At 37.9% G+C, this 27746-nt stretch overlaps 1 protein-coding gene and 3 non-coding genes across 8 annotated transcripts; all 4 read left to right on the forward strand.

Annotated features, from left to right (window-relative positions):
* The first annotated feature begins 96 nt into the window (after nt 1–96).
* acin1b (apoptotic chromatin condensation inducer 1b) lies at nt 97–27689 on the forward strand. Of its 5 annotated transcripts, XR_012382311.1 has the most exons (18): nt 122–281; nt 1223–1288; nt 2832–2943; nt 4033–4097; nt 5791–7320; nt 7594–7649; nt 15439–15574; nt 17063–18263; nt 18656–18701; nt 20798–20925; nt 21370–21525; nt 21609–21789; nt 21861–22006; nt 23289–23396; nt 23493–23600; nt 23696–24056; nt 24148–24245; nt 25998–27689. XR_012382311.1 is itself a non-coding variant. In NM_001305582.1 (17 exons), the coding sequence occupies exons 1-17, from the start codon at nt 144–146 to the stop codon at nt 26340–26342; spliced, it is 3780 nt and encodes a 1259-aa protein (NP_001292511.1). In that variant the 5' UTR covers nt 97–143; the 3' UTR covers nt 26343–26936. The 5 variants fall into 5 exon arrangements, 4 of the variants coding, with proteins under 4 accessions (NP_001292511.1, XP_073762301.1, XP_073762302.1 ...); NM_001305582.1 differs by lacking the exon at nt 17063–18263 and having other exon boundaries at nt 97–281; nt 25998–26936; XM_073906200.1 differs by lacking the exon at nt 17063–18263 and having other exon boundaries at nt 122–1036.
* LOC137496277 (small nucleolar RNA U6-53/MBII-28) lies at nt 3058–3161 on the forward strand. Its single transcript, XR_011016476.1, has one exon. It is a non-coding gene; the product is annotated as a small nucleolar RNA U6-53/MBII-28 (small nucleolar RNA).
* LOC137496275 (small nucleolar RNA U6-53/MBII-28) lies at nt 5538–5652 on the forward strand. The gene has a single exon (XR_011016474.1). It is a non-coding gene; the product is annotated as a small nucleolar RNA U6-53/MBII-28 (small nucleolar RNA).
* On the forward strand, nt 7388–7498 carry LOC137496276 (small nucleolar RNA U6-53/MBII-28). Its single transcript, XR_011016475.1, has one exon. It is a non-coding gene; the product is annotated as a small nucleolar RNA U6-53/MBII-28 (small nucleolar RNA).
* Nucleotides 27690–27746: the final 57 nt, after the last annotated feature.

A 27746-nucleotide genomic window follows, 5' to 3' on the forward strand; every position in this document is an offset into this window, starting at 1 on the left:
GCCTGTTATTTATGCATATATTATGCAGCCAGTTGTATGTATGTTTTTATGTTTGTCTGTCTGGTTCTCTTCCGGGGATCAGCAGCAAGCGGTGACGCGCACCGCGCTCGTGCACGCCTCCAGAAGTTCGAGCGAGAGGCAAAATGGCGGAACTCGAGGATGTTACGTTAGACGGAAAACCGCTTCATTCGCTTCGTGTTGCGGATTTAAAAACCGCCCTGGAAGAAAGAGGGCTCGCAAAAAGTGGACAGAAAAATGCACTTATTAAACGACTGAAAGGGGTGAGTTTGGTCTAAAGGTGGCCTTTTAAAACCGTGCGCTCGCTGTCAAGTTGAGCAGGAGACGAGACCCGACAGACAGGCCAAGTATCGGTGTATCGAGAGCGGGAATGTTTGTCGAGTGCATGTGTACAGTTTGGATCACTTACCTTGTCACACTTTAGTTTTCCTCCGCAATTATGCAGTTGTAGCACGTAGTTTAAATCATACATTTTAAAATATGCTTTCTAAGCAGTCTGTGGGTCATGACAAGCCGAGGTCTCAGAGTTGACATCGTGCCCGCGCTTCGTATGTTTGTAGTTGAGGGCGCGCGCGTGCGCTTGTCAGCCGCATGCACGTTTGACAGTTGCGCGACATTTATAAACAGGCTAGAAATATCATCATGATTAAGTTACAGAGTATGAACGCGCTCATTAATTAAGTCTGGGTCATTCATATGGGATGTTTTATGTAAATCGCACTACTAATTTGGTTAAGTATTGCGTTATAGGGGGTCGAAGCATTTCACGCTTCTTTCATCCTGTCGTATTCAGATGAAAACTTTTCTTTTAGCCCCTATTTTGCATCGACAATTATCATAACGACCGACGATCTGTGAGATTAACAGTGTCATCTGCTAAGTATGTGCTGAAGTAACGTAGTGAATAAGATAAAAAAGCTAATGCCACTCCCACCGCCAATATAAACACTCTTAGTTCAGAAATACGTTACAATTCCACTTGAATTAAGTCGGTAAACTGTAATGTTGTGCTGGTCGGGTAAGTTTGATATTTATTGTAGTTTTCTTTCCTTTTCTTCATATAAGCACTGTGTTAGATCAAAATTAGCATACATATGTCATGCATGTGTTGGCGACTAATTAGTGTGTAATATGAAGTAACGTTAGTTCAGTTGTTTATTAGGTTTGGTCTGTCTTTTAAATGTGCATGTTTTTCTGTGTCAAGGCACTGATGTTGGAGAATCTCCAACGATCTTCAACCTGTCACAGTGGTATTCAGCCCAACTCACAGGTAAGATTGTTTCATGCATATAAGACGTCCAAACATTTTTTGTAAAAGATTAATAAACTTAATTTAAGAAATAAAAATGAAATATGCTAGGGCTGCACGATATTGGAAAAGTCTTGACATTGCTATATTTTGTTTCTCTGGAAATTGTGATATGAATACAATCAGCAATGGGCAGTATTTATGATACATGTATTTCAAAAACACAATAGTATTTTGTCATTTGTATTTAATAAGGTTTATGAAAAAAGTTTAAATATTATATCAAGATACTTTAGTGTCTTGTATTTTTGTATTTTTAAAATACTGTAAAACACTTTGTAGGAAGTCTACAGGATGACATCATAAAAATGTGGATTGGTGCTTTCTTAGTTATTTGCCATGGCTTGAGATCAGACCAGAAAATTGATAAACATTGAAGAAGGTGGTCAATGCTTGGAGAATGGATGGAAATTATGCAACACACAAAGACTATATCAGACAAATGGCATGGGTTGGTTTGGGAATAAGTCCACAATCATTAAACATAATATACTGCACAATGCTAAGACCAGTAATGACAGTATAGTGTACAATGCATTTACATCTTTGCTTGAGAAATCCAGCCTAAAAACAGGAATATGGAGCCTACAGCACATAATCATTCTCAGTGCTACAGGTGGAAATGTAGAAGAAGCTTAGAAATATAAAACACCCAATGATGGTGTACTGGTGTTCACTAAGTGAGTAAACTAGGACTTTTCCAGTTAAATAGGAACTGAAAAACTATTGGGAGAGTACATATACTGCACAAATAATGGTAGTTTTGGATGAATTGCATCCCTGTATATAATTTCACCGGATAGCTTGAATAACTCTATTTGGAAAGAACTCTTTAATTTAGATTGATTGGGCTGATTTTGTAAGGAAAAAAATATATTATAAAGCAGAGAAAATGTCAAATATACAGCAATTTATGGTTTTTCGGAGAGTCAAACAGTATTCAGGTACAGAAATTGAATAATGAATTATGTAATAACACTGTATAGTCTTGTATAGTCTAATTCAGTAAAACTGTTCTTCGCTGTGGTGACCCCAGATTAATAAAGGGACTAAGCGGAAAAGTAAATGAATGAATGAATAAATATTCATTAAAGTTACAGAATGTTTTAACATTCTTGAAATTCCTTTAAATCACATGCTAATTTGAAACTTTCAGTCTATTATAGTTATACTTCGCAATGACTCTACAAATCTTCTTTTGTGCTGATCAGCTATAACCCCAACTTAACATTGCATATCTTGAGATGTAACTGTTGCAGACACACTGATGTTGAAACAATATATTGTACAGCCCTATTATATGCTACTGAAGTGTAATTTCTAAACAAATTAACAGCATTATAATTATAGAAACTGTTAGATATAAATCATTTTTTAACCCACGGAAATATTAATCATTGCCATTAAGTGCTTATTACATGTAGCCGTCACGTCACATGGCTCCAGGAATTGTAATTGAGACAACTATAGTGACTGTAGTGTGCTTTCTCTATATGTATCTCAGATTGGAGAGGAGATGAGTCAGAACAGCTTTATAAAGCAGTACTTGGCCAAACAGCAGGAGCTCCTCAGACAGAGACTGGAGAGAGAAGCCCGGGAGGCCACCGAGGCAGACGGTAATCAGACTCACACGTGCAAATACACACAGGTTATAACACTGACTTGACTGCACCATCTGTGCTGGCATTCTCAATATACAATGATGTATAGTGTGAAAACCCATTTAGTGCTTCCAGTGATGAGCCTGCCATGCTAATACTGATGCACCAGTGTTTTGCACTGGGTGAATGTGAGTTAACTTAACTTCTCACACTTGCAGTGTGCTCTGAGGAAATAATGAGTAGTATTCGTTGCCAGTCAAACTCATACTTTGTTTTCTTCTTAGATACTGTTACTGTAAACTTTATTGTCGACTTTTGGGGCAATTTGTTTTGCAGCGTACTAGTATTACAACACGTATATCATACCACACGCTTAAGACTAACATTAAACAACATTAATAGTACTGAAAACAGCAACTACATTTTCCTATAAAATTCAGCAAATGGATGGCACAAGGAACGAGTGAAAATTTAAATCTGTTGGTCCTTGCCAAAGGAATGCTATACCGAGGTCCTGAGGGAAGTATTTGAAATGAATCAAATAGAGGATGGGATATATCATATGTAATTTGATGGGCTTTCTTTAACACCTGACTTTAATACAAATAGGATAATAACCCTGGCACTTTTACCCCTAAAACTTTGATGCCGTTATTCAAAACCTTAGACGGCGAGTTCTTCTGTTTTATTTTTAAAGTAGCAAACCAACAAATCATAGAAAAGGTTTAAATGGATTCTAGATAGGCCTTATATAATGCCACCATCAGAGTCCTATCAATATTACATTTAGCTAATTTCCGCAAACAATAAAGTCTTTGTTGTCTTGTCCTGTATAGTTGCCGTATTTTCAAGAAAATTTTATTTATGAATAATAGTACCTAGGTACTTATAACTTTTCACTTAATAAATCGGGTGTTTGTCCAACATAGCACCTAACATTACATCCCGCTTCCGCTGCAAGTCAATGCGCATCTTTTTAGATTACATTTGTATTCAAATGCATTAATCTGTGCATAAAATCATATATATATATATATATGCACATGCATACATTATTCTCTTTAAAAAGCTGCATGTTTGACTTTTACAATATTCTGCTTTCAGAGTCACAGAGTCCTGCAGGCCCAGAGGAGGATGACAACGATAGCACTTCATTCTTATTAGAGAAAGTAGGTACATATAAAAGTGACTGAAATGTTTGCACAAAGTAAATGTTTACAGGATGTGGTACAGTTGTCTGCTGTTATATTTATTTTATTAGCACATACACAGATTTTTGTGGCACATAATTTGCTTGGGCGATTTAAAAAAAAAATCTGATTTCCTAATTTGATTCTAAGCCATATGTTCTTAATCGAATTGGAAATATTTCAGTTTTCAGAAATGCTGTTCGAATTATTAAATAATGTGTGTGTGTTGAAGTGCATTTGTTTATCTGATTTAATTGTCATTTTGCTCACAACAGTGTGTATTAGCCTTTATGATATGGCTGCACAATATATGATTTTCGCAGTAATATGACAATAGTTGCATCACATGTTATGCAATTTTGATTTTGTATTATAATTGATCATTTGCATGTGTTTTTTGACGCCTGTGATTGTATAATGATTTTTAAAGCATTCAGATATAAAAAAATGTACCATTTGTGACCTTACCAATGTCTACTTTTATTGAAATATTTAAATTTTTATCATTCAGTTACTGTACTTGAATACTGTTAGATATGGTTAATGATAAAACACTTAATCTTTTTCTTGCTTCTGTTTATCGATAGTTATGCATGAAAAAACTCGCAATACTGAAATGCAGTGCAAATAGCACAGACCACAACAAAAATGTGTCGTAGGACCCCAAAAAGTTTATAGATCGTTTATTAGATTTTATGGAGATGCAATCCCACTGCAGAATCACCACAGTTGATCTAACATTGTAAATTCTTTCCAAATAGAGATATTAAGTCATCTAGTAAAATTGTATTCACATCGTAATATTTAAACAAAAGAATAGTATAATATAATAATGAAAAAATTTCTAATATTTTGCAGCCCTACCTCATGACGTGTTAAAATATATCTATTATAAATTAAAACTGCATAGCAATATTATTCACAATACTGTTTTTGTATTTTTGATCAAATTAATGTAGTGATAATAAGAGCGAGTTAACAACCAATGCTTTTGAGTACTGTACTTTTACATGAAATGATGACTGTATTTGTAACATCTTAAATGAAAAAACTAAAATTATTAATATTATGTTAAAAATTTCAGACTTAAAAACTTAAGTAAAAGTGAAAGAGAGATGTAGAGACAGCACTAGAACACAGGGAGCTGTCCAGAAAACAAACATTACATTTTATGTCAACATTCAGTTTGTGTGAAACTTATACAGTACACCCTTTACAAATCTCTCTTTTAAATTCATATTTTGAATAGGAAGCTTTACAATAATATATTTGTGCATATACATTAGTCAGTACTGAAGCCATATCTGGAGCTTATCTAACAAAATAACTTACGATAATCCAAAAACTAGTACACCCAAATGTATGTTATAGAAAATGAGGTGTACGCAGTTATGCCAAGCACTGTATATCATGTTGTGTTTCCAATGATGAGCCTGCCATGCTAATACTGATGCACCAGAGTTTGACTGTGTCTCACACTGGGTGTAAGTGTGTTCAACTAAACTTCTCACACTTGCAGTGTGCTCTGAGGAAACAGTACAGCTTTAATTTACCATAAAGCAAATATATTTGATTTGCTTATTAAATTGTTGCAATATTTCTTCTGCAAATTGTGTCTATAAACAAATGTCAATTTTTTAATGTTTAATTCTTCGATTACAATGTTTTCCAGCATCACATTGCACATGCTCATCTGTCAGCTGGAGGAGGGCTCCCACAGGACCCTGGGTTAGTAGGATCACAGAAGTTAGATACAGGCCCTGTTCCTGTCTCCCAAGAGTCATCTGACAGTAAAGCTGGGAGGATCTGGCATCCTTCTTTCCCCTCTGGACATGAGGATGTCGCTACACCCTCCCCTCCACGAGCAGTTGCCTCCTTGTCTGTACGTGTGGTTGGACAACCTGAGCGCCAAGGCCTGCCGCCTCGTTCACAAGAAAGAGAGGGAACGGCCCCAGTTGAAGCAGGTCCTGCCCATTCAATGCTGCAGCTCAGTCGTTCTGCAAGGGCAGCAGGTGGTGCTCAAGTTGACAGTGATGATGATGATGATGAAGAGGACGATGATGACAGTGAGGACGATGATGAGTGGGGTCCGGCCTCGCATGGGAAGAAGAACGTACGGGCTCCTCCAGCACGTGCTCCACCAGCCGCTGCCCCCCAACGCTCCCGTCGAAAACTTCAGCCCCCACAACACATCCCTCCCCAGCTTCAGCCAGTCCTCCAGCCACCTCTGCAGCTCCGTCAGCCCACTCCTCCACCATCTCCACCTCCAGAGCTCTCATTCCCATTACCTGATACTCCCAAACAGAGTCCACATGACCAAGATGAGCCAGCGGGCCTAGCGGAAGCTGCTGTTCCAGGGCCAGGCATGGTCTCTCCTCCATCCCTCACACGACAGGAGTCAAGCTCCAGTTCTAGATCTAGCAGCCCAGAACCTCCATCCACACGCAAACCTGGTCCCCTTAGCCTCTTGGTCCGCAAAATGGAGTCTGAAGGTGTGTTTGGTAGTGCACAGAACATAGAGGTGAAGGGTGAAGGGGACATGGAAGTTGAAGAGCAGGAACATAGTGAAGCAGCAGTGCAAGACTCAACTCGGGAGCTTTCTAGGACAGATGTGTCCTCCTCAGTATCCACAATGCCCCCTGATCAACAAGGTATTCAAGATTCTGAGTTGGAGAAAGGGGAAGATGAGCCAAAACCAAGTGAGGAGACGCAAAATGAGAAAGTGGATGAGACTTCTGTACCATTATGTTCGACTTCGACCACCACGCGCTCATCTAGGAGGCAACGCATTTTCTCTGAGGTCCCACCACCTGAGTCACTCATGTCACCTTCCAAACCTGAGCAGTTGTCAATGCTCACCTCCATTTCAAAAGGCTCTGAAGATTCTCCCATGGAAACGGAGGAATTTACAACAACGCCTGCATCAAAACACAAAGAGGACAAAGAATTGAAGGGTTTGAATAATGAGGCACCAGAAGAGTCACCTAAACCAGCAGACGAAAATAAAAAGGCCCTAACTTCACCTCATGCTACATCTGAAGAAGAAAAGATGGATAAAACAAGAGACCGTTCAAAGAAAGATAAAAGACGCTCCTCAACATCAAGTCAGTCGTCATCATCTGATGCGGATTCAGAATCATCTTCCTCTCATTCTTCAAGCTCTCCTTCACGTGATAAATCCAGCCCAACCAGCAAAACGAAGGTTTGTATTTGGTGTATCCACACATCAGGCCAGTGTTTTTTAAATTCTGTTTGCTACTTTTGGTGTTTTCTGATGATGAGCCAGCCATGCTAATACTGATGCACCAGTCTGACTGTGTCTCTCTGGGTGTAAGTGAGTTCAACACAACTTCTCACACTCGTGGTGTGATCTGAAGATGAACACAAAAAAGATTTGTTTGTAGGAAAGTTTAAAAGTGCATTGTGGAATAAATTAAATGTCTTGATGAAGTTGTCCTTTCTTTACTCAAACCAGGATGTAGAAGAGAAAGGACGAAAAGGTGCTGAAGAAAAGAAGGCTCAGTCTTCAAGGTTAGCAAATGTTCTATACACACACTATTCATTGTACAGGTACAAAAATGCAATGCTTCTAGTGTGTTGCAGTGTACAAATTCAGCTTATTCATTCATCAGCTTTAAACAAAGACATAATAACTAAAGAAAACATGAGTATTTTGTCACTTTTAATTTCATTTGTTTTGCACATCTACCTTTTATGGCAATCGTTTAAAGGGAAACCCCACCCCAAAATGAAAATTCATCATTTACTCACTCTTTACTTGCTCCAAATCAGTTTGTCGAACACAAACTATATTTTGAAGAAGGCTGGAAACTTGTAACAATTAACTTTCATAGTATTTGTTTTTGCTACTATTAAAGTCAATGGTTACAGGTTTCTGTCAGCTTCCTTCAAAATGTATTTTGTGTTCAGCAGAATGAAATAAACTCATTGAGGTTCGAAGGTGAGTAAATTTGAATTTTTTTTGGATGAACTATCCCTTTAATGTCTTTCTGATGCAATGTTAATCTTATTCCTAATAATTAAATATGTGTAATGCCTTATTAAAATTAACTACATTCTTGGAGAAACAGAAAAATTCATGGTTTATGAAGAATGTTTTTGGCATGCGTGACATAATAACTTTTTATGAAATGTTTTCTTTTCCATTCAGCTTAAATGGCTTGAATAGTCAAAGAAATGCATTAGATAAAATGTGTTAGATCTTTGCCTTTCAAGTTACATGATTTCCTAACTGTCTTTTACACCTTATTGATTTTCCTAACTATTGTCTCCCCTTTGCCATTTCTGAAAATGTGTCTAGATGTTGCACCATCCAGCATGTGTGAGCTATCAGAGATGCATGAGCTCAAACTCTGCTGTCTGTTGTCATGCATAGTTTAGATAGATTGCCCCATTGCTCCCATTCACTGCTTCTCACCAGGATGGAAATGCCTTGTGGTATTTTCTTTATTGTTAAAGATATGGAAATGAATACTCAATTGCTGGGCAATTTAATTAATGCAATAAGAAGAGCTGTGAGATTTTAAGAACCGTTAACTGCCTTATATGCACTGGTTGGTGAAAGTTATTGATTCTGGCAATTGTTTTGATACTTTTCAGTGTTTCCTTTAGGATTTTTTCCAGCTGTGGTGAGAGGCTTTTGCACAGATCTTCCAACTACCTATGGCGTTATTTCAATGACAAATACTTTTTGTTAATTCACAAAACTTTTTGCACGGCCTCAAATATATGCTGCTCAGGTGCAGATTTTCTTGTGCACTCTCATATAAAGGAATGAAGTGCATTTATGTAACGAGTATGTGTCCAACATTTATTAGATTTTCTAGGAATATTTATAAATGCCTCCAATAGACCTACTGAACGCCATTGATGTGTCCTGAAGTAAAGTGAACTGGCCATAAACTCCAGCAAGTTAAAGTCATTGTATGCAAAGCCATTATGGAAACTATGTTCATCATAACTCATAACTGAAAGCTACATAGTGTTTCCTGGCTTCACGCATCACACATCCCTGTCAGCATGTATCCTTAACGGGTTAAACAAATAACACACAGCACTTCTACAATTACAGAAAAGTTCTATATGAGATAATATACTTGAATTTTAATGTTTTGGTGTGATTATAACCCGCTATTAAAAAACCCCAGCAACAACTGAAGATTTTGAATGAGAAGCTGTATTGTAGCCATAGTAGGAATGCATTTTGGTGTGGCGCCCTGCCATGGAAGAATGAATGTAGCGGAAACCATGCTTTTAACACATACATTTGATACCAATATTATCCTAATTCATTACTTCTTATTATAGAAATGTTTTTGGATCACGGGTTATGTTCCAAGATTTATAAATTTATACTGATCAAAAAGTTTTTTTGTGTGTTTCTGCATGAATTCATCATCAAAGTTCTGTTACTAAATAAAGAGAATCTGATTATGCAAATATGGTGAAATATACAGTGACTATGTTTACATTAGAATTATTTGCCTTAATCTGAATAAGACAACAATATAATTAAGGTGTTTACATGAGTTGCTTTTTGAATGTTCCTGTCATGATCCTGTTTTACATGGTATAGAACATAATTCGATTAACGTAATTACTTAACCACGCTATCCACAGTTAATCTGGAGTTTAATATAATTTTGGGTGTTTAATTTTTAATTTGTCAACTTTAACTGCAGTTTGACACTTTCACTTTCATTCAGGAACATTATATGCATGCCCCCATGACAAACAAGATATTGGATCCGATTATGAACTGCTGAAAAAGTGTTGTTTTAGTGGAATTTGATACCGTACGCCATATGGGAAAAAACCCTCCGCATGCAGGTGTCTGGTTCCTAACTGTCTCGGTAGGTGCAGAAAATAGTGTCCAACAGCCGTGTGCATAGACTATCCTGTCGCAAAATGCGTATAATAGTTTGATTGTGGCATTTACATGTCTATACTGCACTTCAATAATGCCACTAAAATCGGCATACTCCGCGTCTTAATCCAATTTCTGTTGAGTTCAGTATGACCTTAATCGGATTCAATTAATCACATCTTTGTTTACACGGTAGACTCTTAATCAGAGTATTGTCTTAATCATATTAAAATCTGAATATTGGTGTGCATGTAAACATACTCAATGTGTTAAGCAAAATGTGAGAATGAAGCAAAGTATGCAGATCTTTTCTTTGCTTATAGTGTTTAAACTATAAACTAGTAGCAACAGAATAACTTCTAGTAATCAGTCCTGTACATCATCATTTTATTAAAGGTTATTTTATCAGTTGCTCCATAAAACTCAGCTTAACTTGTGATGTAATTTCTTGGATAAATTAAGAAATTAGGAAGCATCTTCTATAATCGCCCAATATGCTGAACCCTTCAGATAAAGTTTTGCATTATCTTCAAGTCAGCCTTATTAAAGTCAATGTCTTAGATCATTTTGCTCAATAGAAAGTGGAAAATGCAAAGATGTGTTAAATATGTGTTTTAATTGATTCTCTTTATCTAGTTGGATGGAGATGGTTTCTAATTGAATGTAATGCATGCAGAAATACAACTTTTAAAAAGGTAGTTTACCTGTAAATTTATATTCTGTCATATTTTAATCATTCACTTGTTGATCCAGCCCTGTATGATTTACTTTCTTTTGAATATAAAATAAGTTATGTTGAAAATATATTTTGTCTGCATGAATAGCGTCGAGACAAAGTACAGAGGTGTTCACGGCTATCCGAATTTGATTATTGGCTCAAGGTCCTTTGCAGATTCTACCCATATCTTTGCTCCCCACACTTTACTATCTACAAAATCTCTACTGTCCTATATAACGATGAAAACCCTCTAAAAAATAATTATATATATTAAAAAAAATTTTGTCCATAGTATGGACAAAATGGTTTGGTTGCCAACGATCTTATTTTGTGTTCTGCAGAAGAAAAGTTAATGTATGCTTGGAACAAATGGGCTATATACACAGTGTTTTTCATCCAATATTGAACCTCCGGTGAAAGCCTTCTGTGACTATTTTCAATTTCACAAGGTTTCTTTCACAGCATTGATGCTGTAATGTAATTGAAGTATAATCAGTTACATAGACACAAGCATCCATTTGGATGTTAAAGTGTAAAATAAGACGAAAGACCATTTAAACACAGGCGCCGTCATTAGCAGCCGGCTAGCGCAGAAATTCTATTGAAAATATTGGGCTGCATTAACTTACATGTTTTAAAGTCATGGCACGGAACAATATAATTCAATGCAGTGTTTCTTGTTTGGTCTGAGACCCACTTCATATTGTATATCTATCAGGCAGTGAAGATCCTAAACGCAGCCGTTTTGTATGGGATGAAAATTAACCGGAAGTCCTGAGGCTGGCTGACTGAAATCAAAAGTCTGTGTGCAAATACCTTATTGAGGTTGAGTAAATGACACCATTTTTTTCGGGAACTGCCCCTTTAAGGGTTCAAAACTTACTATTATATCTTAGTTGCGTTCATAAATAGTCAACCTTATAGTTATAGTTTTATATATAAAAAAAAGAAAAATGCAGTTTAAAACTACTTAAAGCAATAACTTATTTTTAACCGTTTTGAAAAAAAAATATAAGGGCGTATGTATTTTTAATCAGGCGTTCTAAATGACAGCCTATCAACCGGCGTGGCCTTGGAGGAGGGGTCCTGCATGTACTTCTCTCACTTCCCTCAGCGCTGCTCAATATGGCTACCCTGTGAGCGCCGCCGTGACTATACCGACGCATTGCACAAGAAAGAGAAAAAAATACAGCCTTGCATCGCGACCGCTTCTCACATTTCTTCCTACGCATCCGTCCACGGGAGAACCGGTGTAGAATCGGCCGTCGCGGTCCCGGTTACAGATTGACATTATGCTGTCGGACGGCAACAAAAACGGGTAAGGGCTGAGAGGAGAGGTGGTTTCTAGAAATACCCTCCAGCGCTGGGTTGGCACATCATTGAGGTGATCGGCGTTTATGATATTATCATTTCGATTCAAGCGATTGTTTCATGCGTCTATCGCTGCTAGTTCAATTCCAAAGCAATCATCGTTTAATTTGATCACAGTTGCTCTCTCGAAACCGAAGGGCTTGGCTGTGTCCTAAAACCCAATGTGCTTCCCACATAGACAACCTTTTGACGTCCTAGTATTCATATTTAATTAAAGGCTTCATGTGATGGACAAACATGAGCTTCACGTGTAAATCGCGGTAGGTTTTTGAAATGAAGGCGCTCGTCATGATGTTGGGGGAAGGGGATCTTCTTCAGGCTCTTGGGTTCCTTAAGGATGGGAGCAATTCTCTGGCATTTTTAATCACGAGAGAAGCATGTAGTGTTTAATTAATAATGGGAGATATCCGTGTCAACGACGGACCTCGTGAAAGGGATTGCAGCTTTTTATCCTATGAATAAAACAATGTTAACAGCTTGCGTTTCACCAAAAGCCCATTATGCAGTGTAGCAATTTGTGTAAGTAGTTAGGCCTAGTAAACGTGTTACTTAAGGCTGAAATTGATAGTGTGGTGGGAAAACATTTAGGGTATGATCTATAAAGCTGCATTTAAGTGATCTAACACTTCCGCATAGATCTGTGTATTAGGTTTCAACTTTTCTTCTTGAAGGAAAGCAAATCTTATGACTGGTGTTCATGTTGTTGCAATTATAAGTCCCCAGGGTGAAAGGGGATGTGCTGTAGTGAGTATTTTGAAGATGTTTTTAAAAGCTTAAGAGGTAAAACTTTATCTAAAAGGTAATTATATGAATATTGCCATGTTTCAAGAGTCAATCAAAACAGGTTATTGTTTTTTTTTTGTTTTTTTAAACTGTTACTAAGTGTCTTCTTCATGCAGGGAGAATGAGCTCTGAGGCTACTGTAGTTCCCTTTGAGGCGGTATTTCAGGTTTTCCTCTTTGTGCTTGCCAGCTTTGCATTCATGTGTAAATGTTAAGTATTCTAAGCGCTTGGCTTTTTTGTCTACGGGGGATCTGGCTGCCGTCCCCCTTCCCCTCAGCATGTGTTGACTGCTTTAATACAAAGGGAAAGCCTTGTGCTCCGAGAACCCAGAGGCAGTTTTTCCCTCCTTGGAGCAAATGGCATCAGGGCTGTTGTGTGTCTGGGGACAGCAGTGCCAAGGTGTGCTGCACAGGTGTGTGTTTGTGCATTAGAGAGAGAGATTGGTTTTCTGTAGAAAGGTGAAGGCTGTTTAATTCCCATTGAGGTAAAGCTGGTTTCATGTTTGCACATTCGTTCAGTGACAACTTGTGACATGCTCCCTATATTGTTTACCATGGTACTTTAAATATTCAAATTGAAATAGCGTTTTATCACTATTTAATTGATGAACAATGTTGTACTTAGATAGTCATTAGCTGCTAATATGATTTCACCATTTAGAATTGGCAAAAAATACTTAAGGAGAAAGTCTGAATGTGTGAATGGAAAACCAACTTTACCTCAAATGAATTCCCTGTTGGTGCAGGAATTATCAGTAGGCAGCGAGTCAGTTCCCCTGCTGGCACTTTGTTTGCTAAGGTTTAATTTAGTTAATTAATGGTGTTGCATATGATTTAGATGAGTCTGAACTGTCTTGTATACTTTTTAAGGGTTGTAATATTGTAACCTATGATCATTGGTCATAAATGTATTTGATTAGTTATTTTTTAAAAACAGCAGCTTAAAGCTGCTAAGTTTAAACAACTGATTATTATCATAATTTAACTGACACTGTAAAACCTCAGCAGGCATTACTGTAGATTTGTCACATGGTCATCAGAAATTATTCTAATTTGACAGTTTTTGTTGCTTAATATTTGCAGAAAATTAAAAACTTGTCAAATGTAAAGTTTCAAAACACTTAGACATTATTTATAAATAGCAATATAACAACAGTTGTTGATCATTGTGCTGTACACAAATTAGGGCTGGGCTAATAAATTATATCATATCCATGATAATTAATGTTGATAACAATAAGCTCTGGACATTTTTACTCTATTGACCCTAAGTGCAAATCACACCGCAGAAATATGCAACAACAGTAATCATTAATGTTAATATTAGAGATGCACCAAATTTTTGGCCGCTGAAAATTATCGGCCAAAAATAGGTCATGCTGCATCACCCAGTAGTGTTTAGTATGCTCGTTTCTCTTTCCCGCCAGCAGTATTCACCATCAGTCATGGTTGGGATGTCCTTTTAAAAGTGGAAGCATTAAAAACTTGTATTAAAATATATATTGTTATCGTTCACTTAAGAAAACAATTATCAAGATTGCATTTTTGCTGTATCACCCAGCTCTAACACAAATTGTATTAAAAAGTATGAAAAGAAGATCAAAGGAGGGCGTCGCAGTGGGTAGCACGATTGCCTCACTGCAAAAAGGTCACTGGTTCAAGCCTTAACTGGGTCAGTTGACAATTCTGTGTGGAGTTTGCATGTTCTCCCCGTGTTCACGTGGGTTTCCTGTGGGTGTTCCGGTTTCTCCCCCAAGTCCAAAGACATGGACTATAGGTATATTGGATAAGCTAAATTGTCCGTAGTGTATGTGTATGAATGAGTGTGTACTGATTTAAGCCAACTAAGAAGAGATTATTCTAATAGAGAGAAGTAGATCGTTTCACAATTTTGGACCCACAATGAAAAAAGCCCAGTCTCCCTTTTTCTTTAATTTTGATCTGTGAACTTTTAACAGTTTCCAACTTGATGACCTTAAACATCTAGCAGGTATGTTAAATCACAATTTTCTAAAGATAAGAAGGTGCCAGACCATTTAAAACCTTAAAAACAAAGAGTAAAATTTTAAACTTCATTCTTCTACATACCAGCAACCAGTGCAGAGAGAGTATGATAAGGGTAATGGGCTCAAATTAACAAGTCTAGCAGCATGCTGCTCTCAGATCCAACAACTGAAGTATTAACGAATGCCTAGAGTCAACAGATCATAAAATGTCATTGTTTAAAAACAGCATCTAAAACACCATGTAAAATGTATTGAAGTTTATACTCTGTCAGCTGTTTCCTCTACTATTAATTCAGAGAACCGCTGTCTTATAATTTCTACCTTTTAAAGTATGTATATTGGCATTGGTTTATGACAATGTGAAGTTGTTGTTTTTGCTTTGACAGTGTTGCAGGATACCATCTTGTTTATGCATGTGTGTGATTCTGGCAGTGGATCATTTAGCCAGCCAGTTATTTATAGGTGGAGTGACCCAGATCAACCACCCTCAGCCACCTTACCCCTCACTCTCTTTCTGTGTCTTTCTTTCTCTTGTGTTTCTCTTGACTTTCTCTAGGGAGGTAAAGCAGGAAGCTCTCTCTGAGCCTACAGGCCAAGTTGCCATGGAACTGGAGGGCCTCTCTCATTCAGAGAGTGCTGTGCAACAGTCCGACCACCAGGGGGCAGATTCAAGCGACTCCCGCCCAGAGGAGGTAAGAAGGCCCACAGAATGAAGGAAGACCCAGTGGAAATGATAACCCTGAAAAGGGATACCGAGAATCTGTGAGGCAGCTCTAGTTTAAACTTCTGGAATCAAATTATTGTGTCTTCACATACAGTTGAGGATTGGATGTTCTTGTTGCCTTTATTCTCTTTTTTTCCTCTTACTCAAAAGCAAAAGTTACAGCATCATCTAGGGGTGCGCATAGCTAATAATGTGTAAAATTAGATGCTATCAGTAGCTTTGTTTCCATCCAAAGAAGCAATAAATTGATAAGCAAAACTGGAATATTGCATAAAAGACTTGCAAATAAAGCAACGCTTTCATCCGAGTGAAAGAGAAAACAAAATCGTCACTTCCTGATTAACTGGTGGCAAATATCTAAAGTAAAAACTAAATTTGTTAAGGTTGGAGAATCTGTGCAAGTCTTCTTTATTTAATAAATGACTTGCGCCTCTGACAAATGCAGACATGCGATGAACGTGTGGTGGCGTTTGAAGGCGTGAAATGCGAAGCACAGATGCACTTGATTCTGGAGGTCAATAATAAATAACACTAATACTGAGATGGTTAAGACGTTTTAGAATGACAAAAACAACTTATCAGATGCTCTACAATGTGCTCAGCCAGCTGGTTTGTCCATTCACACACATTTTTATCATCACATAATCTCTTATAACAAAATCACATGACTTTTTTTTTTATTGTGCATACTGGAATTTGTTTAGCAAAGTGTTTTCATCGTAATTTATACACATCTTTTTATATTGAATAAAAAGTTTATCCTACTCTGTTATGAGTATACGTTTTTTATTTGCATTTTCAAAACTTATGTGCTTCTTGGTTTCCATCAACCATTCTTTATGCACAAATCTAAAATGTGCATTAAATTAAGTGGATGGAATCACAGCTAGTGTGTGCAAAGGGAGAAAAATCTGTGCTAATTTTAATCGTGCAGTAACGCATTTAAATTTGAAATTTTTTTTGTATGAAACAGTCCTTTAGGAATGTAAAAATGTCAAGGTGGCTTAGAATGATCAACATTTAAACCAATCAGCTACCTAGTTCATTAATGAGGCCATTTGTTTTAAAGTTTATTTGTTTATTTTAACATCAGTATATTTAGCACTAGGGCTCTACAGTCCTCAATCTGATAACCCATCTTTGAGAAGTTGCATCTTAAATGTGCTTCTTAAAACAACCATCTGTTTTTGTATATTGCGACATTAGTGTGTAGTAAACCAGCACACAGTGTGTATTTGCATTGTAGTGAGTGAGCAGAATGATAGACCCCTGGCAACATGTAGTTAGAGATGTAGGCTTTAGTCTCTCTGTCCTCCTCTCTTCTATTTCTATCTCTCGTTCTCTTGTCTCTACCACTCTGTCTTTTTGCTCTTGTTCACTTTCTCTTTTTATCTCTGGATCTGGTAGCATGACTGTTTTGTGGTTTAAAATCCCATTGATTGCTTTGTTGTGAAAGGTGCCCTCCCCTCTTCCATTGCTCATACTGGTACCTGCATACTGCCACCACCTCTTCTCCTCTACCACCTCCATCACCTGCCCCGCTATGCCCAAGCGTCTCGGCTGTACCTGAGCTAGGCCCCCAGAGTCGCCACTGCACACTTAGCCTGAGGGAATCTGCCGGATCATTGGTCACTGCTTCGACACACAAAACTGATGTGGCCTCCTGATGGGACTGCTTAAGCCAAAGGAGCTGATGAAACGTGGGGAGGCGTCAGCCGTATTGTGTGGATGAACGAATGCTGCTGCTCAGCAAAGACATTTTCCACGTGTACGCTAGCCAAACAAGCGTCAGATGGACTTCTCCTGTCAGCATGATGACTACACAGCTGTTTAATCGTCTTGACGCCTTCTGCTATTTTTACCCACACTTCACTGCTCAAATGAACTGATATATGAACAGACTCATTACACAAACATCCGCTGTTTCTCACAGACCTGTGTACTCATCGAATGGTCTGAGGTGATGAACCAAGGCTTACGGACTAACATCTGGATTTACCACTTTTTCCTGTTGTTTTGGGGTCTCATCAGTTGTTAACAGATTTGCAGCTCTAAAGCACTGACACTTCCAATGCAAATGGATTTAAAGAAAGATTTCAAAGAACTTTGCACCAGCCTAATAACTTGCTCTCTGTAGCTGCTGTTACCCTTTCAGATTTCCAGATGAACTTATAAACCATGCATGTATGAGACCCTACGCAAAATTTTGAAAAAGGAACCCGTTTACCAGCAGATTGGACTTTGTTTATGCTGATGATAATAGAATATGGAAGATTATCAGAATGTTGGCTTGCCAAATGTCACGTGGTTCGTGTTGGTCCATGTCGACAGCCAATCTGGACCGCATTTTTTCTTCTTTTTGTCAAAGACTTGCATTGTTTCCTGAAAACTCGACATAACTTCAAAGACTTTCCAAGAGCAGTTGAATCACAATTTCAACCATGAGCAAAAACAGCCATTGAAACAAAAAGAGCAGTTCCTGTCAGCCAGTCAATCAGCACACTCAATTGTGATCGTATCTCACCCTCACTTCTCAGCCTCCTCTGATTGGACCTTTGTTGCCTAGATACAGTGCACACTGCTGTGCGGTTGGGTCATAGCCAAGCCAGAGAGGAATCAGGTGTCAATGGTACCAGGAAAACCCTTTTTCCCAAGATGTAATTGTTTTTAGATAACTTAAAATGGAAAGGTTTCTTTTTTTGCTATGTTAACAATGAGGCTAAAGGGTGTTAGTAGTCCTGTATTTTACAGAACATATGGGAAAGTAGGGAAATTTGGACAAGCATGTGTTAGTCAAAGTTATGTTAAGCATAAGTACTAAAGCATTAGCAGTCTAAGGGACTAAGGGACACAGAGACTTTATAGTAATGGTGGGATTCTCTAACCAACTGTGCATTATTGGTTTAACTGATAGCTGTGCATCTGTTCTTCCCTCTCTCCTTTCTCTCATTCCCCACCTTTTCCCAATGTCTCTCGTGTTCGTTTTGTCTGTCTTTTCCTCCACACATCCACTGGGATCTTGTTTCTCCTCCTCTTTGTTTTATTCCAGAGCTCTGCTGCAAAATCGTTTGCTGCCCGCAAGATCTCCCTGAGCAGTAAGTGCCTTTTATTCTGTTTCTACAGTTCATTTTTCTGTATGAAAATTGTCTCTGCATCACACATTTAAATCCACTGAACTAGAACATAAATTAGTGAGGTGATGTTGTACTTGCAGAGTACGGTTTTCAAAACAACAACAGCTCTGGGTGAAGTGATGAAAAATAACATTTTCGGACAAGAACCAAAATCAGTATATCTTTTTTTTTTTTTTCTTTTCATCTACTATGAATGCAGGCATTGCAACATTTTGAGCGTTTAATAGTAAAGGCAAACACTTGCAACTGTAGTCATACTGCAAAGCTACCAAACGGCACAAAATGAATTACTTTTTATTGGAAAATTATTTGTTGGAGGTGATGTTATGTGCCCATTTTCTTTAAGTGGATTTGATTCTGAAGGGCATAGGTCTCAAACTCAATTCTTGGAGGGCCGCAGCGCTGCAGAGTTTTGCTCCAACCCTGTCAAACACAGCTGTTCCAAATAATATCTATATGCAAATTTTAGGCCCAATTGAGCCAACATCCATCCAGTCTCTCTCAATAAAACCTTTTTTTTTGTCTTCATGATAATAACAGAGCAACATATCAAATTACATAATAGATTATACTCAATCAATTTGGAACAGAAACCAATGTAAATTTTAAATGACATTGTCTTCATAAAAACATACTAATAACTATGTTAATCTTGTCATTAAAAAAATGTGTTGAAAATGTACACAACTAGATTTGTTTTGTTTTGACACAATAAAATACATAAGAAATATTTATTTTTTTTAAAAAATGGCTACTGACCGGGCCATTAAAAATATTTATTAGTGTTTAGCCCTGTACAAGTCTAAAATTGAATTCATAATGGGCTTAAAGTCTTAAATTTGACTTGTTTAAACCTGCAGAGAAACACTGACAACGCTCTTGCTATTGTTTCCTCTTGTCTGTATGAGCGAAACAGTAGAGTATTTAAAGTTGTTTCCACATGATGACAATCTGAGATGGTTTCAAGACAAGTATGCATAATTTATACTTACTCGACATGGCAGCTCACCATTATCATTGTAAAATGTAGTAAAAATAAAACATACAATCATAGAATTATATGATGTGTGACAGTGAAAGTTCTGAATGTAAATGCATAGCTGCCCAGCCTATGCTGGTTGATGTAAACGCACTGAAAAACATAGCAGAATGATAATCTGATTCTGAATACGAGTACTGAAGCTGGCCTTTGCTAAAAATAAACAAAAGAAGCGCAAATTACTTTAATCTTTTGGAAAATCACTCTTTGAGATATTCAGCAAAGTGTTACCAGGAGTTTTATTATTAATATTGTTATTATTATTTATTTGCATCATATCTGATTAATGTATGCTTTTTAATGTTCTTTTTTTGTATATTTATAAAAATAGCTGTTTGTAGCTGACATGGAATTCAATTTTTAAAAATATGATGTATGCATCTTTCTGATTAATTAATGGTAGATCTACTTTCTTTAAGTGCAATTTTGGTGCAAGTCCAGATTTTTATGAATTCTAGGAAAGCTGGAACAGGCTGCATGCCTGGATTGCTTCACTTTGGTTAGTTGCTTGGTTATCAGATTACAAAAAGGGATGGGAAAAGGGCAGATTCCAAATTTTCCTCTTGAGGCCATTACATGTAGTACAAAGAACTAGCTGGTTACATTAAAACTGGCACCACAGTTTATAACTAACTTTTCTTTTCAGCTCTTCTGATCTGGCTGGCGGTGAAAACTTAAAGTAAATCGTTTGCTTGCTTACCTAATGCAGTGGTTCTTGAGTCCGGTCCTTTGAATTATTTCCAATGTGTCCTATTTGACACATGAAGGATCAGTTTATGGATCTCTGTTAACGAGTTGATCTGAGCTAGGTGTGTTAAGGAATGCATACAAACTTCTGATCATTTCGTTAAAACCAATTATTGAATGCTTAAATAAGCTAAAGTACATTAGGTTGAAGTACCATTCCAGTGAAAATGGGTTATGGAGATGTGCTTCACTATTCTCCTCCACAAGTCTTTTACAGCTGGATCTGTATCTAGACTGTGCAGTGTTTTGATTAACATTTTCTTGCCACTAGGTAAAACAGAGATTGCATCATCTGAGTCAGAGCCGGTGGGGGGAGCCAGCAGGAAGAGACGGTGGGGTTCCAGTACAGCAGTCACAGCCAAGAAACCATCAATCAGCATCACCACTGAGTCGCTGAAGGTAAATCTTCCAAAATTACTCCCAGATAGCAGACACATTATGAATTACTGCCTGTTTTGACTGCTTGAATAAATGTAATCTAGGTTAAGTGTGGTAGTAATCTGGAAGTCAGATGAACTCAAATTCATACCCAGCAGCCCTAAAAAATAGCCAGTAAAGTATCAGGACATAAAAAGGGTCAAACATATGTATGTCAGTCATTTAACCATTGTTCATGCAGTACATACATAATGTATTTGTACAGGCCATAGAGAACTAGCCTTTTAGCATCATCTCCAAACAGAAGAGGGAAATAAAATCTTATCTAGACAATAGAAACACAGCAATAAATGTTAATACAAAAGGCTTAATCACTGAAATTGTGTATGAATTTAAAAGGTTTGAAAGCTTCAATAGTGCTGCATCGTAGTATTTGTGTATAAATTATGCATTCTGTTTTTTCAGACATTAATTCCAGACATCAAGCCCCTGCAGGAGGCAGTAGTGGATTTGCACCCAGATGAGGGCCGTCTCTCTGTGGATGAGGACTCCTCTGGCCCTCGTGAACGAGAGGAACCGGAAGAGGATCAGGGCCTGAAAATCAGACGCACAGTGACACAGGTCAGACATGCAGGAGACTGCAGCATAGTACTGCACAGATTACAAACATATGTTTAAATGCATCTCTGTAAACTTTTGTCCAGATTGTTCCATCTGATGGACACGAGAATGGCCAGAAAGAAATGGACGAGAAGGATGAGGAGGAAGATGAAGATGATGAAGAAGAAGAGCAGAAACACTCGGGAGAAGAAAAGGAGAAACCTAGGAAACAGGAAAGCTCACCTGATGCTAGTGTGGAAACACCAGAATGTGATTCTCAAAAAGGTGACTATTCGTCCACATTTTCAGAAATCGCTTGCTAGATTTGCAGAAATCAACTTTCTTTTTTTTGTCAGTCACACCCAGTGATTCTTTAGTAAGGCGCTCCATCAGTCAGCAGAAGTCAGGTGTGTCCATCACTATCGATGACCCCATACGAACGGGCCGCCAGCTTTCTCCTCCTCGTGGAAAAACCTCCAACATCATACATGTCCTTCACCTGGTAGGTACTGGATCACTGCTCACTGTAATGTAGGGATGTCTTAGGGTGCTTTTACATCTAATTCACTTGACTGGGCCGAATCCAAGTTCGATTGTCCTCCCCTTGCCATCTTATCAGCTGGTTTGTGTTCACACCGTCGTCTTTCCTTCTGAACCCCGGTACGCTTGCGTCATCAAGCTGCTGTTTGTGTACAGCTGTTGCTAGGTGATGGCCACTCAAGCAAAGTGGCAAAATGGAAAAACGTACGCTCATCGCGGTCTTTCTGCTGTTACAGAATTTTTTGCTTTTTTTTTTTTTATTTTTTTAGCAAAACCAAAATATAGAGAGCCACCCCAAAAAATAATAAAAATGTTTAGAACATCACGCGATGTTTGCAGAAGTAGTTTTTGGTGGAGACTAGCAGACATTATAACTGTTTGCACTGGATCAGTCTTGCTTGTCGCCAGACATATGTACACGAATGAACGTTATTAAAACTAAAGCTTGTTGAACAGTTGCCGGCTTACTTCCATTGTTTGTTACGATTGCTTTCATATCAGAAGTGAACCAGCCCAGAGTTCGTATAAACCGTACCCCAGCCCACCTTTTTCAGACAGACTCAGGTATGGTTCACGGGTGCGCTTCTAAGCTCAGAAGACATCGTTCACACGACCTAAATGTACCGTATTCTGATATAAAAAAAACTGAAGTGCAGATTAAAAGTGCTAATGTGAAAGCACCCTTAGAATAATTTAAAACGGGGTTAAAAGCTAAATTTGGGGGATATTTTATGATCAACTGCCTGTTTACCTGCTATTAAGATAATTTTGCATCAAACTTTGCAATAAGTTTTCCTTCATGTCACTATGTATTTACTAGCATGAACTAATACTGACCAATCCTTGTACAGCACTCGATCATAGCTCAGCATTTAGAAATGCATTATTAATTATTATGAGCTAACAATGAACAACTTTATTAATTATGTAGATGTACTGTTCATGTTATTAAATAAAAATTAACTAATACAACTTTCCTGTGAAGTGTTACTGAATTTTCTTTTGATCTGATCACAAGTTTCCAATGCCAAATAAAGGTTTCTAAAATGTTTTCAGTTTTCCACCTTTGAACACTTGAATACTTCTCAAGTGTCCCTCATGCAGAGCATAATCAAATTAAGGAAAGGTCTCAAATCTAAACAAGTAATGGATTTGAATGCCTCTTAATACCAGCTATAAACAAGGCCTTGATATTTTTTTTATTTTTACTGCTCTTTTGACTCCTGATCTGAACTTTTTTGAAGGTGCGGCCTTTCACCTTAGGCCAGCTGAAGTTATTATTAAATCGGACTGGCACAATGGTGGAGGAGGGTTTCTGGATTGATAAGATCAAGTCTCACTGTTATGTCACAGTAAGAACATCATTACTCTCATTAACATTTTAAATGATGGGAAAAAAGGTGGTTTTAAATTGAGTTTGGAACTAAATTTGTGATCTTGTCTCTTAGTACTCCACTGTAGAGGAAGCAGTGGCCACTCGAGAAGCACTACATGGTGTGAAATGGCCAGCAAGCAATCCCAAAGTACTACGTGTGGACTTCAGTGACCAGGATGAGGTCTGGATCGTTTTCCTGAGCTGCTTTCTTTAGTAGTCTCCATTCTCATCTTATAATCTGACTTCTCATTATCTTGTATTCTGTTGTATCACCAGTTGGACTTTCACAAAGGTCTGATCTCTGGTGAACGTGCGGGTGTAGGTCATGACCCTAAAGCCTCAGGACCGTCCAGCCGGCCCCCCGCCGCTCATCCACCGATCCCTCCTCCAAACCATGAAAAAGAGAAGGAACGCGAGAGAGACAGAGATGGAGGTTCTTCAGCTGTCAGAGACCAGTGGGCTGAGAGAGAAAGGGCCATGGAGAGGAGAGAGAGGACCCGTTCTGAGCGGGAGTGGGATCGGGATAAAGTCAAGGATTTCGGGCGGGAGGAGCGAGACAGAACGAGAAGGTCTCGATCGAGGGAGCGAAGACGCAGAGAGAGAGGCAAGAGTAAAGAGAAGAGGACGGAAAAGAAAGGTGAGGAACAACCACTATGGTTTACTCTATTTACTTATTCTGTTCCCTCACTTAGATTTGATATGACATTATCTTTCCTTTTATTTTCTAGAAAAACCAGAAGAGCCTCCTGTTAAACTGCTCGATGACCTCTTCCACAAAACTAAAGCGGCTCCCTGTATATACTGGTTACCCCTCACAGATGAACAGGTCAGTTCCTATAGGTGCTAAATCACTCTGTACAACCATCACTTCTTATTTTTGCTATTTTTTTATGTGCTTTTGTATTCACTGCAAAGTGGTGTTGTCACAGTTAATTTCGGTACAAATCGCTCATAAAATTTTAAAGTACAAACACCAATACAGGGACACTGGAGCTATTTAAAGTTGTGAAGATCGGCTGGTCTGTCTATGAGCTGACATATGATCGATGTGCTGATGAATAGACTGATCTTCACGGCTTTAAAATGTTCCAGTGTCCATGTGTTTTGCACTCATAAACATTGGTGAACTGATGACCTTCAGAGCCAATCACTGTCATTTCTGTTGAGTGTGTGACCACAATGACAAATCAGCGTTGTTTAAGAATGCGCTCAATAGTGCTTGAATTTTAGAGGGAAGTGGTTTTTAAAATTTCAGTACCGATTGGTACCAAAAATTTGTATCTTGAACATTATTGCAAAGTTACTTTGTTCTTTGAATAAGGGTTAAAAGTAGTTGAATGGCATACTGTTACCCAATTCTAGGGATGCAACGATAATAGATTTGGTTTGCACAATTATTATGCGTTAATTGAGTTTAAAACACTGCTAGTTTAAAAAATCACATAAGAACTTGTATTTTAAAGTGTTATTTATTACGGCCCAGTAACCAAATAATACACAAAATAATATTAAAAAAACAAACAATAGTCTTTCTCTTTGGACTTGAAATTAAGTGAAAATGTTTTTTAGCATTTAAACAATTTTTCACTGAAAATAAATTACAGAACAATAAATAATAAGAATTTAAAAAAAGTATTTGTCTAATGTAAATCTAACATATTAGCTAATTATTTCCCTTTTAAGTAGAACAAATGTAGACAAAGGTTGCTGAACCTTTGCCTGAAAGACACTTTTGATCAATTATCTTATGAAATTGTTTGGTATTTTCATTTTATACATTTTTACTCTTTAGATTATAAATGTATATTCCATACAAAGTATGAAGCTAAGCGGTCAGTTCTTGTCACGTGACTTGGGGTGCGCTCGCAGCATTCTTTCAACTGAGTGCGCCTGGAAAGCGTGAGCTCATTATGCCGCCTGCACATAACTCCCAATATCCGCACAAGAAAAGAAATGGCGAACTTGTGCGTGCAAAAAACATGACATGTGAACGGCTCTTTGGAAGTGTTATAGAATTTAGTAACGCTCGCCAAATAGAACGAAAAAAAAACTTCATGACAGTAATGGTTTGAATGCGGTGTTTACTTCAATAACGCCTCTGTTATGCATACTCCACATCTTAATTCCATTTCTGTTTAGTTCAGTTATGACTTAAGTTGAATTAAGGTAATCAGAAATTGCTGTTTGGTGCTTGTGTAGGCCGTACAGTTCAAAATTCATGTTTAACTGAATAAACAGTTAGTAAACACAAGTACATCTTATTGAACATCATTTATTTTCATCACCAATTATCATAGTAGAACAGTTTCCCAAGTAGTTTGTGATGCATTTTGGAAACAGGCGATGAGCCCCAGGTCTAATGCACCACCTGGCTCGAGAAACCCGTTCTCAAAGACTTATTATTTGAGTAGCACACATATTCTGAATGCCTTGGGCAGAATTCAGATAAGCCATTTTAATCTAGATCAATTCCAAGATTACAGTGAGATTAATCTAGAGTTAAATAAATCTATGCCCCCCCCCTTGAGTTATGAGTTAACTGGGTGATTTAATCTTCGCTTCTTTTCTCCCTCCTCAGGCAACACAGAGAGATCAGGAGCGAGCCGACCGCATCAAGGAGCGAGAGAAGAGGAGGAAGGAAATCTTTGAGGAAGAAGACAAAAAACGAAAAGAAAGAGAGCAAGAGAGAGCAAAAGGCCGCGACCGAGTGGGAGGAAACACAGCAGAAACCAGAGCTGGAGTTCCCAGACGGTCAACCGAAGGGGAGAGAGACCGAGGGAAGGGCGGAGAGAGAGAAAGAGGAAGAGAGGCGGACAAGAGGAAAGATGCACAGAGAGGCCAACGTGACTCCAAAACCACCACAGCAGCGGGCAACAGACGCTCGCAGAGCCACAACAGCACCTCCAGAGACAGACGACACTGAGAGAGGATGGAAGATCAGAGTCGACAGGACCACCATTTCACACAGGATCACGATTCTTCACACAAACTACATTTACTCACTCTCATGTCATTCCAAACCTGTATTTATTTGAAGAACAACAGATTTGTTTTCATAAATGGTTTATACGCCAGATTGGACCCCCTTAACTGCGAAAAATGTTTGATTATGCTTCACAAAATGGTCAGAAATAAGGGATTCTTCACCTAAAAATAAAAATGGTCATCATTTACTCATCCTCCAAACCTGCTTGAGTTTCTTCTGTTGAACACAAAGGAAGAATGCTGACTTCCATAGTAATTTTAGGTCCAACTATAAATGTTAATGGCTGCCGGTTTCCAACATTCTTCAAAATACCTCCTTTTGTGTTCACCAGAAGTTTAGTGACAAGTTTGACCTGCTTGACAGAGTAAATTAAGTTTTAGTTTTTGGGGTAAACTGACTCTTTCAATGGACATGAGAGCGAGTAAATGGCCGTTTCTGTTCAAGTGAACAGTCCCCTTCATCATTTCATTCAGTTTTAATGGTAGTAATGCACACATTTAATCATCCAGATCTGATTTAAAGCAAATACAAACAAAATCTTCCCACATATCGGATGTGAAACAGACCTAAAGCTAATGAAGGGGCTGTTGAATGTTGTTTATTTCTAGTCTAATGAAGTTGAATATGGATACGTGTTGATCTAAAGCTCACAAACACCAAAGTCAAGAGACCGAGGATGTCGTATTTTCCTTCTCTCCACCCAGATCTGAATTTCTATTTATAGTTTAACTAGTCCCACTTTATATGAGTGGGTAGCTAATTCAGTGTGTAATTACGGGACTTGGAATAGTTTTTTATATAAATATATATAGCTTTCTTTTTATCACTTGTATCCAGATTTGATTAATATATATTTCCTGATGTTAAATTCCCCAACCCCGGATGTTTTGGCCGCTATTGTTCACGAACAGAAGCCAGTGTTGCTGTCGACGCTGATCTCGTTAAAGTTTTGTTTGTTTTCATTTTTTTTTCATAGGATCTCAGTTTGTTAACATGACTACTGCGAAGAACCTCACTGTAGATCCTCAGCTCAACTCCACCTCGTCTGTTCTCCACTTCCCCCTGGTCTTATGAAGTTGTTTACTGTTTATCTCTGTGAATCGAACAAGGAATAACTTTAACCTTTATAGAGAAAAATAGCAAGAGGCCTTTTAATATTATTTTAATGTTTTAGTTTTGAAGACCGATTGAGAGACAAGAAAAAAAAAAGATTGCTTTTGGATTATTTTCTTTATGAATGTGCAGAATGTACAAAGAATAATAAAAAAAACTGAAGGAAATTGAGCTGATGTTTGGCTTTCAATTGCTAAAGTTCTTTAATAAATGCAGAGAATAACTAGT

This window comes from Danio rerio, chromosome 7 (assembly GCF_049306965.1).
Source record: "Danio rerio strain Tuebingen ecotype United States chromosome 7, GRCz12tu, whole genome shotgun sequence".
Lineage (NCBI taxonomy): Eukaryota > Metazoa > Chordata > Actinopteri > Cypriniformes > Danionidae > Danio > Danio rerio.

Excerpts from the sequence above, each read along its gene's own strand:
- acin1b (NM_001305582.1), top strand. The coding sequence starts at position 144 with ATGGCGGAACTCGAGGATGTTACGTTAGACGGAAAACCGCTTCATTCG. Across the intron at positions 15,575-18,655 it reads GCGACTCCCGCCCAGAGGAG|AGCTCTGCTGCAAAATCGTT; the intron begins GTAAGAAGGCCC and ends GTTTTATTCCAG. Across the intron at positions 24,246-25,997 it reads TACCCCTCACAGATGAACAG|GCAACACAGAGAGATCAGGA; the intron begins GTCAGTTCCTAT and ends CTCCCTCCTCAG.